At 44.8% G+C, this 13,486-nt stretch overlaps 1 protein-coding gene across 6 annotated transcripts in view; it reads right to left on the reverse strand.

The window, feature by feature from the left end:
* Positions 1-503: 503 nt before the first annotated feature.
* Positions 504-13,486, reverse strand: part of LOC120454386 (neuroligin-4, X-linked) — a 36,439-nt gene continuing 23,456 nt past the window's right edge. For all 6 annotated transcript variants that reach the window (XM_039639629.1, XM_039639630.1, XM_039639632.2 and 3 more), the window contains 4 exons: positions 8,325-8,514; positions 3,461-3,612; positions 2,683-2,798; positions 504-2,578 (listed from right to left, as the gene is read on the reverse strand). In XM_039639629.1, coding sequence (XP_039495563.1) covers positions 585-2,578; positions 2,683-2,798; positions 3,461-3,612; positions 8,325-8,514 — 2,452 coding nt within the window. In that variant the 3' untranslated portion in view covers positions 504-584. The remainder of the gene's footprint in view (positions 2,579-2,682; positions 2,799-3,460; positions 3,613-8,324; positions 8,515-13,486) is intronic.

Genomic DNA, 13,486 nt, shown 5'->3' on the forward strand with positions numbered 1-13,486 from the left:
CAGGCTAATCGCCTTCCAACTATATTATAAAAAACGTGCAACTCTTTTAGGCAATCCAATAAAATTTGACGTTAAATCTAATACCTTCTTAGTATTTTACTCGGTAAAATTGGAGAAAACGGAAACTGTGAAATGTTCCCAGTAATCAATTTCAAATAACTTGTTAAAGCGACCTTGCTATGCACTATTCTCTAGGAAATTAGTTTCCCTTATGGGAATCGCTGCTTATATCGATACGGCGAACCTTTGCCGCAATCTCCAGGGAAAGCTCCACTGCAATTTTCTTAACTAATTTACGCCGGCAGAAACTTTGCTCGCACAAAGCCAGAAGGCCAGCAGTCAGTCGAGCTCTAACCACGGGCAGTGCCGCCAAGTCAAAGATAAACTTTACACCAAAATGTATTATTAAATTTACGCAGACCCCGTAAAATTTCAGACCAGAGGAAACCGGAGAGATGGGATCCGGACAAACACTGGGGGGGGGGGGGGGGGGGGGGGGGGGCTTGGCAGGCAGCTGTCTGTCGCCGCATTGCGGGCACGGCGGGAAGTCCTGAATGATTCTTGGCAGCCGCTCCCTGGAGTTTCTATATATTGGTTGTAATACTTCTGCCGTGAGCTGGCAGGAACTGCTGCAGCTCGGTGCGTACGGTTCCAGTGGACGAGGAGGAGGAGGAGTCCGTGGTCGAGGCATAGGATGCCGACGAGCCCGATGATATTGTGGAATCGGTTCGCTGCTGGCATCCCAAAGGATTTGCGGTGTTGTCAGTTGCCGTTCTTGCTTGCAAATCCTTTCCGGAAGCCTGCCGCTGCAGTTGAGGAATGCGGCTTGTTGTGGCCATTCCCGTTGCTCCAAGCGATTCCCCAGCTGGTCCTCCTGGCGGAACTCCTGCTTGGGACAGAGACTCCGCCGGCTTTGTGGGTCTGGGAATGAGCGAGTTCCTCGAGGGCGATTTCATGGGCTGCGCGTATAAATCGCCATTGGGCGCCGCCCAGCTGCAACTTCCTTGACTGGGCCTAATCGCGTAGATGCACTCGGTCCGCTCGCCTCCCTGAGGGGGCGTGGTTTCGTGGGCCGGCGGTACGGATTCGAAGGATTGAAAGGATCCGCTGAGAGCCGTCATTGCCGGAGAGTCCGGCATTCTCTTCACTCGCTTAAGACTGGAGGCGGGTGATTTGGGCACAATGGGACCGACAATGAGAGTGTTCTGTGAGATTTGGGGCACCTTGAGGTCCTCGTCCTCGCCTCCACAATCCTTGGCCACTTGGAGTGGCGAAGTGGTTATGTTGCTGCTATCCCTCCGCCTCCTGCCAAGAGTGTTGCTAATGGTTCGCGGCGGCGGCAAAGGAGCGTTGAAATTCTGTGGCGGCAGGGAATTTCTCTTATAGCTGCTGTTAATTAAATCCTGTTCTGTGGGCAGGACCTTGGGGTAATTACGCTGGCGCAAAAGCTCCAATTGCTGAGCAGCCGTCAAGGGTATAACCTCCAGACCATCGGAGTCGTCTCTACTCGTCACATTGATATCCACATCGTCGGCATGAACAAAGCTGGTAACCTGCTCATCAGCAGCCAGGATCATGTCCACAGGATCCGAATGGGAATGGGCGTGGTTCCTCAGGGGATATTGCTGTTGCAGGATGTCTTCACTCGGTTCGGTTAGGGCCGAATGTTGTCTCTGCAGGAGCATCTCATAGTGCTGCGGCTCGTGCATGTGTTGGGGGATGAGTAGAGCTGCGTCGGCCACCTCTATGTCCTGGCATATGATCAGCCTGCCATCGGATAAAGTCGGTTGTGGAGGCGGAGTGGCCGTGTTGAAGCTGCCCGACTTCGGAGCTTCCTGACTGGACATCCACTCACAGACTTTAGTATGGGTGTCTACTGTAGAGCAACTCAGCGATCTCTGGCCTGTCTTGATGGCCTCATATGTATTTGATTTCCTTGTCATCTCCAGAACGATGCTTTCATCTCCGTCTCGGGACTTGCTGCACCTCTTCAGTTCCTCATCGTTGGCTCCATCGTAGCTGAGGATGGTGCCGCCCAGTTTAGGTGCCGGGAATGGTAGGGCCTTGGCCCTTCGACGGCGCTGTCGCAACAAAAAGGTTCCGTAAATCAGGAGATTGAGAACTATTATAATGGTAATTAGGGCGATCAGAAGTTGCATCGTGGCCTCGGATTTGGCCACTGTTTCAGGAGGCGGCTGATGCTGATCCTCCCCGCTCTCCAGTGGGTTTGTGGAGGTCACCAGGTCCTCGAAATCCCTACCACCCTGCATCTTGTGCACATGACCGAAGGTGGGAGGAGCATTGTACATATTTTCCGCCGCTGTTTCGGTGGATTCGCCACTCTGTGTTGGTCCAGCTAGACTGGGTTCCTGGAGGAGCAGCTTTAATGTCCTCACAGGGTCCTCCGCTCCGTGGTCCCTCGGCCCGTACTTGCTCATGTGACCGGTAATCACTTCTTGACCCGGCTTCTGGAGCTGCTCCTGGATGGCCGCTATCTGGTTGAGTTCGTCCGGGAGCTCTTTGTTCCAGAAATTCATATAAATCTGGCGATACTTGTAGCCCACCGTTGGCGGAATGCCTAGATACAAAATGGGAAATGAAAAAAATTGAAAATGGTTTTATTTAATCGCTTTATTTCCCAAAAGCGTATAGAGGTTCCAATATCTAATGACATGCTCCTACCAATATTGAGGTATGCCTGAGCCCTCCTGTTGAATTCCGGCCAATCCAGGTCATAGCGATCCCACTCCAGGGCGTGTGAGTTGAGGAAGATGCCCTTCCATGGTGCTTTTGGATTTCTGGAAAAGCATCATAGCAACGAATGAGAATATCTGCCAACGGATATGTTATCGTCTGGTTCACATTTGAGTCCCCACTTTTCCAGAAAAGAATCCCATTTTATAGACATAATCCGGCCATTCATTTGCTCATTTAAATGATATGGTTATGGCCAATAACCACACTCGCCGGCAGCCGAGTTCCAAAACGCCCTGCTAACGATCTCTGATTTCAGCTCTGATTGCCGCACCCATTTCCATTTTTTGCCCGTCCTTTATTTTTATCCCTGAGCGGTGGCCACTTCAACTAATAATATTTGCATGTGCCGCCACCCAATCCGGCTGCTGTAGAATAATAATAAAAGCGGCAGTAAAAATTCTATTCATTTCGCTGTCCGAGCGTTGCAGATTGCAAAACGTGCCGTATTCGAAGGCAAAGCCAAAGCCAATGCCAAACCAGAGCCACTAGTCGTTGCCATTCCAGAACTCATGAATATCCCACACTGCATCCGCATCCGCATCCGCATTTGCATGCAGATCTGTGACTCTTCGTGTTGATGTTGATGGCCCTCCCAGCTTTATATTTCCCAGCCTTGCAGTACCGCAAACTCCCCAGCTAACTTTCTCCAAATGCACTTGGCACATCCGCTTTGTGGACCGAAAGTCCAGCAGGCAGTACTCACCCGGTCTTTACGAAATTCGTCCAATATGCCATTACCGCCTCGGAAAGCAGCTTTTCCTGCACCGTGTAGTTGCCGCTGGGAAAGGGACCTGCGGCGGCCAAAGGAGCCCCGAAGATAAACGCCAATTCCTCGCCCATAATGCTATGCGGTAGCTGTAAGTGAAATTGTATATATATCCAGTTCAGCAGTGTCAGTAAATCAAGCCGGTGGTGAAATACTCTAAAACGCAGGCCATTAAAGAGGGTTGTGGGCCTATGGTTATAGATTATAAACCATTACAGTAGAATTTAGAGCCTAATGATTTGCTTTCAAAACTAAAAGAACCTCATATTCGTATGGCTTGGATGTGGCACTCTGAATTTGCCAGTTTTCCAAAATGAAATGAATTTTCCCCTTTAGCTTTAAGTCAGTATAAGTAAAAGTAACTGTAAGTGTAACTGTTTCTTTATTTTAAATACAGAGCGAACATTTAGATTTACGGAGGAAATCTTCTAATGTATCCGACCTTCATCACTTAGTGCATACTACCCGGCAAAATGAACTGCGGTCAGAAAGTCGGTGGGTGACTAGGAGATCGGTGTGAAATGTTTTCAGCAGTATTTTAACGGCTCTTTTTGGCCATTGTGACCAACCGGCATCAATCTTCTTAGACGGCCTGCATAAATATTTAGCTAGCCGAAGACAGGGGCGAAAACCAGGACGAGGACGAGGACGACGGCGAGGACAAGGATGAGGACAGGACAAGACCGCCGGAGGCAGTCGCTGAATGTAAGTAGGTAATAAAGCCAAGTTTTTATTGTTGCCATGAAAAATGTAACAAAGTCACAAAGCATTGCTGTCTGAGCACATCAAAATGCCACTGTCCCGGAGCTGCTGACTGTTCTTTTTGGTTTGACACTCGGACGATGTCCTCTGCGCCCACGAAATCTTTTATGGCATTTATGAATGATGAATTTCGCTTTTGATTCTGATTTTCAGTTTGCAATTGTATAAGAATTTGATGAAACAGGCGAACGGAATTCAATATTGCTTCTCCGTGGCAAGGCTTAGTCTAAGCTTTTTGTAGAGTTCTGTGGCGAATATACACGGTTCAATGGCCCTATAACGAAATCAAAGCGATTCTTAAAGGTTTTTCCACGATTCAAATTGATTCAGCACTCTAACAAGGCGAATGTTTATTTTACGGTTAACATTTTGAAATGGACAATTGTATAAGAATGGACAGGAAATGGACAATGGACAAGGGAATATTTTCATATCAATCAAATTGAGTGCCTGCGAACACTAATATTATTCGTATATTTTTGCGTTTGGCGAAAAGTATATTTGTTATGGCGCACATTTTATCCAAATGCTTATACTGCATAAAATCTAAAAATTTTAATTAAATACTTTCGTTTAAATTCTGCAAACTCAGTATTGGTCCTCGACATGAATGCATAATTAAAGCATGTTCATAAATTTGACAAAAAAGAATTTATGAATTTATTCGATTATCCGAAACGTGGGCACTTCCTGCACCGAATTTTTTATAGGCTAGCGATTCTCGCTTTAAAAATTACCGGAGCGGAGGCGGAAATTCAATTTGGAATAAATGCGTAACTTTCGTAATTTATGCCCCTCCGTGTGCCCACTCGGAAACTGCCTTCTTGTGCCCACGGCAACGGAAACAACAATTTGACTTAGCGCCATTTGTCGTAATAAACCTAATGGAGTTAATGGCACTCGCTGCGTGTAAAATTTCCAAAAATATTTCCCCGAATAGGTTTTACGGGGGACTTAGTATCAGTATCCTGAGGCAATTGCTTGGGCGTGAATTTGCCAGGAGGCTGAGAATTGCTCGCCGGACAATTCGCCGTCGGCTTTCTATAATTTAATTGGATTACGCAAGAGTTTGCCAAGACCCGGTCTCTTTAATGTTGTATTTGTGGGTGTTGGTAATTAAATATTTTTGCTCGCAAATTTGTTGGCAATAAGTACGATATATATTAAGCGTAACCAGCACGTTTTTTAGTATTTGCCAAACACTCGAGTTTCGGAACCTTTTTGCGGATTGCGGTCGCAATTTTCAACCACGCACCAAAATAAAAACTTTAGCTCGAGTCATATTTATTTTATTTTCATAAATTTCTTTTCCTTCCTCAACCATTTCGCATTCTTATCAGAAGGAGAAAGCCCGTTGAGCGGGGCGAATGCCCAAATAGTCGACGGAAAAACTTTCCAAGAAAAAAGAAGGCGACCAGACGGGACATACTTCAAATGTTTTTTATTTGTGGGGTTTTGCGAAAAAATTCTTGGGATGCTGACCGCTCTTAGAATGCGATGATAATGACGTTTGTCTACGTGGGTCTGTGCGTTCCTGGGTCCCCGGAAAATGCTGGATTTAATATAGGAAACTTATTAAACAGTCCTCGAGCCGAAGTCGTTTTCATCTCGTTTCCCTCTATTATGCCTAAATAAATTGGAACTTGTTTTGCCAAAGTTTTCGGCTCGCTGAGTTTATTGCTCAGCTTGGGAAATTAGAAAAGAAGAACAGAATAGAAAATCTCCAGAGCGGCAATTTTGTTGAATCCCAACGTTGCTTATTTCTGTGCCATTTTGCGTTTTGAGGTCGGTATTAAATTCAGTTAGGATGTACAATTCTGATTTTGGTGGAGTTGTCCCTGGGATTAAATCAATAAAGCCCTTCTTAAAGCACAACTGCCAATTCAGTGGAATTATCTGTGCTTGGTATAATTTTCGCCATTTTTAACAATCGCCTTGAGGCGCAGCTCCGCCTCAGCGGACTGAGATGGTGTGGTCGGACACTTGAAGCCAAGTACGTAAGTAGTCTCTTTGGCCCATTTTGAGGCCGAGTTTGAGGCAAACAGGCAAGACATGTGCCAAAAAGTTTCACAATAAGCCCGCGGCCCAAGGCAAATAGTCAAAAAGTAGGGGCTGCTTGGGCGGCAAAGACTGCTGAGTGGGCGTGCTCCAAGTGAGTGGCTGAGCTCGAGATGGAGTGCAGAAGCGCAGTTTATGCACAAATTCATTCGCATTCAGGCGAGTTCTTGGCTTCGGCTTTGACAAGCGGAGAATGCGGCAACAGAGAGATGTTGGCATAAATAAAAGAAGAGCCAGCATGTTATGCGATTGTGTGGGCCTTAAGTTGTCTGACTGTTTTCCTGTCTGGCCCCCAAAGAAAAGTAAAGAAACAGCCACAGCCACAACAGCATCGGAAAACGAGTAGGCTGCCTTGGCGACAGGCAGCGATAATTTGTAGGCACAGCCGAATATCCTTGGGATCCGCTTTTCATGTTCAAGGATTCCCCGGCAGTGGCATGAAATATTTAAGTACATTTTATTTTTGCAATTTATTCGCACTAATGCGAAGCCTGGCTGCAGAATCCGCCCATATATCAGGGGCATAAGCATGTTCTTTTGTGTGATTTGGCTACTTTGGGTCGATGGCAAGCGTTGGCAATTTATCAGACTTATTTTCATACTTTAATTGCGGTCTATTAAAAAGTTGTTGCACTCCGCTCGCCACAAGCTGTTGTCGCAACCGAAAGGCCATGTCCCCGAGCTGTTCATCTATTTTGCAGTTGCAGTGCTCCGCAACTATGGCCATAAAAATTCGCTTAGCACAAGACTAAAAGTTGCCAAAAATATAATACGCAATAATAACTTTCCGCTGGGAGGGAGTGCCTCCTTTGTTTCGGATCCCTGTTTGAGTTGTTTTCAAATTCATTATTTCTGTATGGGTTGTTGTGGAAGTTTTGTCTCCGTCTGGTGAGCAATTTCTGTTTTGCCATCGGGCTTTCCTCATTTTTTTTGCGAAGGCATTGGCAAAGCTCAAAGGACCCTTACCGCGGGGAAATCATTGGGAAGATGAAAGGATTTCCCTGAAAATGTTTACTTACTCAGAGCGCCCCATTTGCCTATCAGTCCAATCATCTTAATTACAAATCAATAGGTCCATTTAACTGTAGAGTAGCAGAGGTCCGAGGCCAGGACAGCTTCATAGCAACACAAAGCTATCTATGTGAGGCAATCAGTAACAAATCCATAAGAATGACAAAACCATAAAACCTAGCCAAGTAGGATGGACAAGGACACAGATAGCCATAACCATAGCCGTTCCCCCTCCGCCCCACGAAAGTGATCCCTCCTCGGACTCAAATGAACCCGAAGTCAAGAGGATGCCGTCTGCTAAGCAAACTGTTTTTGTTTTTGAATTTTGTGCTGTCTCTAGTTGTACCCGTTTCTCGTAGAGTAAAACTGTTACGCCCACACTTCTAAAAAAAATGATTAATTTTATTGTTTTGTTGCCAATTTCTATTAATATGCCAGAAAAGTGTTAAAATATCTCGTTCGTACTTCCACTGCATCGTTCTCTTTTGTTTTGGTTGCACTCGGAAAGATGATTCCATAAGTGATTAATAAGTATATTTTTTTAAAAACTCAAACCCCAACTTTGCATTTAAATGTTAATTGTAAGCTACAAGGCATACGAAGTATACTGCTATTTTTTCTCTATGTGCATATATTTAGCAATTTATGTCGCTGAGGGGTTCAATGCCTTCATTACGATCATTCCCCATCGGGAGCTGCAAACTTGCGAATTGTTTTGGCCAAAAAGCCAAAACAAGCTCCGTCAGCCTTGTCAATGATGAACTGAATTCAGCTCAACGGCCCAGTGCCGCAAACTTTTCAGCATTATTGTTCCATTATTGGGTGGACGCTATGCGGTGAACGGAGGGGAAAGAGCCCAGTACATTACGGAAACTCATTAGATGCCAACTCACGCTGGATTTAATTTAAATGCGCTGTAGAGTATGTAATTGGAATCGCCGTTTGGGCATTGAGGAGGGCTAATACTTACGTGGGCAAACGGTCCTGTCGCGCTGTTATGGCCAAATACGTACATATAATTGCGCCGATTGACATCCGCGTGGAACATCCCGGTTTGCAGGAGTGGGCCGACCACGCGGGCATCAGACAGTATGTCCAGGACCACGTCACGGTGCTCCAAATTAGTGGCCTTAATCGGATTGTTGTACATGTCCTGGTATCTGCGGAGAGAGAGAGAGACAGAGAAATGAGAGTGTGGGCCGATCGTAGGTGTAGGCCACGAAGCACGCAAAACATCATCGCAACGTGGCGTATGCGTAATGTGCATTGTTAACATTTGGTGGCTCGCTGTGGTTATGGGTGTGCGTGGGTACTCGTTTTGTGTATTTACTCTTGGTACGTAAAGCTTAATTACGCGGTTGGCTTTTGTGAAGAGCACCCCCCGTGGGACATTCGCAGACAACAATGGACAACAATGGGCACTAATGCCGAGCATCGCGAATCAACCAAGAAACTAGCGCTGATTGCAATTGATTTTTGTGAAAGACTTACGCTTTAATCCCGGAACAATTAAGTGAACGCCCCACAAAACAATGTGGAGTTAGCCACTGCGTTGGTCATGTTAGCCTAAATTTAGATACAGTACTGGAAAACTACTTAATAAAGAATTTACATATGGAGCTCCACAAAAGCAGGGTTTTCCGTCACTGGATGTAATAACAAAAATCTGCTTATTTTAAAGAAAAGCTTTTTAAAAGTAGAAGCAACTTTAACGTCTTTATCTTTCTTTGCAAAAGTCTCATTGCGTTGAAAAAGTACACAATAATATACACATTTAACTAACAATATAAAGTTTGAAAATAAAATTCAAGATTAAACTTTTCGTTCGTAAAACTTGTAAACTTTTCACACTTCACAAATTCAGCAGTTTGGGAATGCTTTAAATGTGTATTTAATTTATGTCTTAAAAAGTTTGTTGCCATCTATCTCGTTTATAGACTTTATGATATTTATAACAAGCATTGCTTATTACTGTTAATACATAATCATACTGCTGTAGCAATATGTGTACCAATATGTCAGCAACATTATTCAAAAATTATATACAAACAAATTGCAACAGAGTGCTGCACAAACAGTCAGGCCCAAGTGCAAGTGTAATACGAGTATCCTTTTGGCCACCAGTTTAGGATACCTTTAGTAAAATGCCTTCCTATACTGGCTTTTCTCTAATACATTTGTTGCCCTCCACTCCCACATAAGATATATCGGCGAGCTTCTGGTTAAGTCCATCCCAGCATGAAATTATTATGGCGCAGCGGGAAAGACACGGGGTCTTGGAAAAATACAGAAATCCCTCTGTGCCTGCCTGCCTAGTGTTCATGTCAAGCACAACACTTGGCCTTTTGCTAGCAGCTGTTGAAGCAGGTACAACATGCCACAAGACATACAGACTCACACTCACTCTAAGGAATATGTACGCCGGCTTCTTCAACGTCTTGGCATGGCCTGATGTACAAATAAATAGAGCCATATTTTGCACATTTTCGTACGGGTTGTACTTAGTTTTCCTTTGCTGCCCGGATTGTCTGTTTGTGTTTTGTGTGCCACGCTATGCATTTTATTGTCGGCTACTTAAGTTATGCACTTTGACCTCCATTCAGACAGCACAGTCGACGACGACCCCCTGTGAAGAAGCCTCAAGGAAGCAAAGTCAGCAAACGGCGGGGCGTACGGTGCCACTCATGAATGTATGGCCCAAGGTGGCTCGCAAGGCGCCTCTCGTTTGCCCTACATGCTGCTGCTTATGCAGGATTCAAAGGATATGCAGGATACCTTCAGCAGAGGTAGAAAATATATGCCAAGCTAGTGCCATAATGGATAGACGCTATCTCAACAGCACGGAGTCTGATTAATAATATTTAAGAAAATTAAAAAAATATGTGCTCGATTATTGAATGTTAGAGAACACTTATGCATGTTTCTGTTTCACTCGAAACTGCTCAAGCTCGCTTTATATTTATTTGCGGCTTCCATTGTGTAATCCCATCTAGTTGAGCAACGCTTAGAGCGTTCAGTTGGCGGTGTGCGATGCGAATGCGCAATAAATAACAACATTGAGCTTCAGCATGTCTCCTTCGCTTGCCATACTTTTAAGAGGTACATATGCTGAGGTTCCCGCAACAGCTCAGAACATTGATCTCATTATGCTCCTCACAGAGGAATTATTATAAGCTAATCGGAAAACCCGCAACCATCAACTTAATTAAAAATGTATGAAAGCCATGATAATTCCTTATTTGGGGGTGGAGAAAGTTTTTTGTAGCTCATTGAGGAAGCAGTAAAAATGTGTCGTTGCAAATATAGTTTGGAAATCACGCGAAATGCTGCCAAAACAAACGAAAAGTCGAGCAAACGAATTTTGAATGCCAACAGACCAGCACAAATGCTTAATTAAAAGTTGGACGAATGCGCATTTGGGAAATCCCTCGACAAACATGGAATAACCCGAAAATGTGGTGCTCTTGCTAAGGAAATAAGATTAAAGTGGGCACCAAACAAACAATAAGTGGAACAGTTCCGGGACTAAAGCCATACGAAAGTTTCATGCCACCGACAATATAATTAAATATATACATATACGTGTGTATTTAGGCGACAATCGTACGTAAAACATACACGCACCGCAAAACGACCCACAAAAGCCTCCAAACACACGAAAACACTCAAAAGTAACCGCAGAGCTCTCGAAACACTCGCACACACACAAACGCCCCCAACAAATGGCCACCGGAAATGTGCACAACAAACACTCCCAAGTATGCAGTGCAAAAACACACACTCGCAACAAAACCAGCAACACATAGCTGGTGAAAAGGGGTTAACAAAGCCGGTGAGCGTCATTTGCTTTGCTCCCGTGCCAGTGCCACGCCCCCTGGGCCCCAGCCCACTCCTTTTTACATCTTTTACACCTTGAGCGGAGTCCAAGGAATGACCATTTCGGGAACTCATACAAGTTCAATTTGATTTGGCAGTACAGTGCGATTTGTTTCGTTTGTATTTTGTAAAAACTAAATTGCTCTAATGACTGAATAGTTAAGGCAGGTATTCTTGTATTTAGCTGGCTTTGTGCTGACTTTAAAGATCTTAGGACATAGCTAGGCGTGAGTTGAAACTAAGAACAAGGCAAATTACCAGCACCCGTTTTTGTGGTCTTCCGCAGGGAGCTCTTTCTCCCTAACTTGGTTGCACAGTGTAGGTTGCTGACTTCCGCTGCTCGTTTCTGGAGCGTGAAGCTACACTCACATTTAATTTCCGAAGAGCGTATGTGACACTTTAAATATTTCCGCACTCAAACAAACACTTCTCCGCAAGAAACACACACTCACAGTCGGCGGCAAAGACGGATGCGGATGCGGATGCGGATGCGAAAACGGAGAGACAGATTCTGATGCAGACTGGGACAGTCGGAGGTGCTTGCCGTACTTCTGGCCGGAGAGCCTGGTCTCCGGCTGTCTGTGCCCTGGTGCACAATTTTCTAGTGCCCTAGATTTTTGGCAGCTGCAGAGCTGTAATGAATTTGTTGAGGAGTTTGCTAATGAAGTACGACCGGTTTATCAAATGAAATGCAATTTGATTTTAAATTGCATTAAGCGGAAATTGCAGGGAACGGGGGAATATGCTCCTAATGGCATTCAGACGAGTGGACAAATATCGAAGCAGCTATCCTGGTCCCCAAATTGGAATCTTTCCCTGGCATGTAAAGTTGGCTTAACTTTAAGTGAGAGCAGACCTCAGACATTTAAGCACCTCCTCAAATCACAGCTTGCCCGCGGCCTGGAAAAGGGGGAAAATCAAATCCATTTAATCACCCAGAACCTAAACGCCCTCCCACCCGATACGCCCGATATGCCCGTGAGCACAACAAGCAAGGCGAAACAACTCGAGCCTCATATACATACATATATAGCCGTGCACATATAGATATATAGGCACGGATGCGGACCACTAACTGGCGTTAATGCCCGACTTCTGCGGGGAATAGTGCGGGTTCATGAGCCCCACTTAACGTGGATGTGGGTGAGAGGACGAGTGGTGGGAAGGTGGGGAGGTGGGGAGGTTCGCCCATTAAGTGTTCAACTGCCGCCAGGCTAAGCAGCCAAGCCAGTGGAGGATCTATATGTGTGCTCGAAACTCCTGTTACGTCCTTAGTGCTAAAGGAGCGATGGAGTGTGGGAGCGGGGAAGGGTACCAACATATAGTTTGCCCAGGCACAGGACATTGTAGATCAAGTCAATAAATATTCAAAGGCAGCATCATTATGTTTACTGCTTTAGACAGAGTCCGCGACGTACGTTTAATAACATGGATATCTTTTTGGCATATATAACTAAGCTTTTCCCAAATTTTAATTGGGCAATTATATTTATAAAAGGCTTTAAATCTGATCATTTCTGACTAACTCACTCGCTTTACTTATAATAGTTTTACTGTTGCTGCTCTTGTTAATGGGACTTAAACAAACAGATTTTGGTGTCCATTGTCGAAAATAATTAACCGACAATTAATGTTTTTATTTAAGTTTATATTTCCGATTCATTCTGAAGTGGCATCATGCTTACCATAATATTAAACTTTCACTACGCAAATTCGCCACTAATGCACTGGTCGACATGGCAATTGTTGAATTAAACAATTCACAGCCTTCGGTAATATGCCAGATTTCAATTATTTATTGCGTCCGTGTGGGCCTACAACAATTTCTGGTCAGTGCGGAATATAATGTAATATATTGCGTATACGCCCCCCGATCCGCCCCAAAAGCGTTTACCGAAATTGCTTTGCCGCATACGCAAACTGTGCCCCCTTTCTGTGCCTGTAGAGAAGTTTGGAATGTACACACAGATACATACATAAACACTCATATCCCCCGGCGCTGACAAACGATTATGAATAACTGCATCACGCTGGGGAAATGCGACCACTCATAGTGGCGGGCGAACGGGAAAATATCTCAGCGAGTGCCGTTGCGCGCGTGTGAGCGAGTATTTATGCCGCTCACTGTGCAATAAGCACTATTTTATTACACTTGAACATCTACACTGAGCAGCCAAGTTAAGCTGTAGCTGTGGATGCAGATGCAATAAGTGGTCTGGGTGTCTAAAGCTCAGAGATGTGAATAAAATATGTAAA

Source organism: Drosophila santomea, chromosome 3R (assembly GCF_016746245.2).
Source record: "Drosophila santomea strain STO CAGO 1482 chromosome 3R, Prin_Dsan_1.1, whole genome shotgun sequence".
Lineage (NCBI taxonomy): Eukaryota > Metazoa > Arthropoda > Insecta > Diptera > Drosophilidae > Drosophila > Drosophila santomea.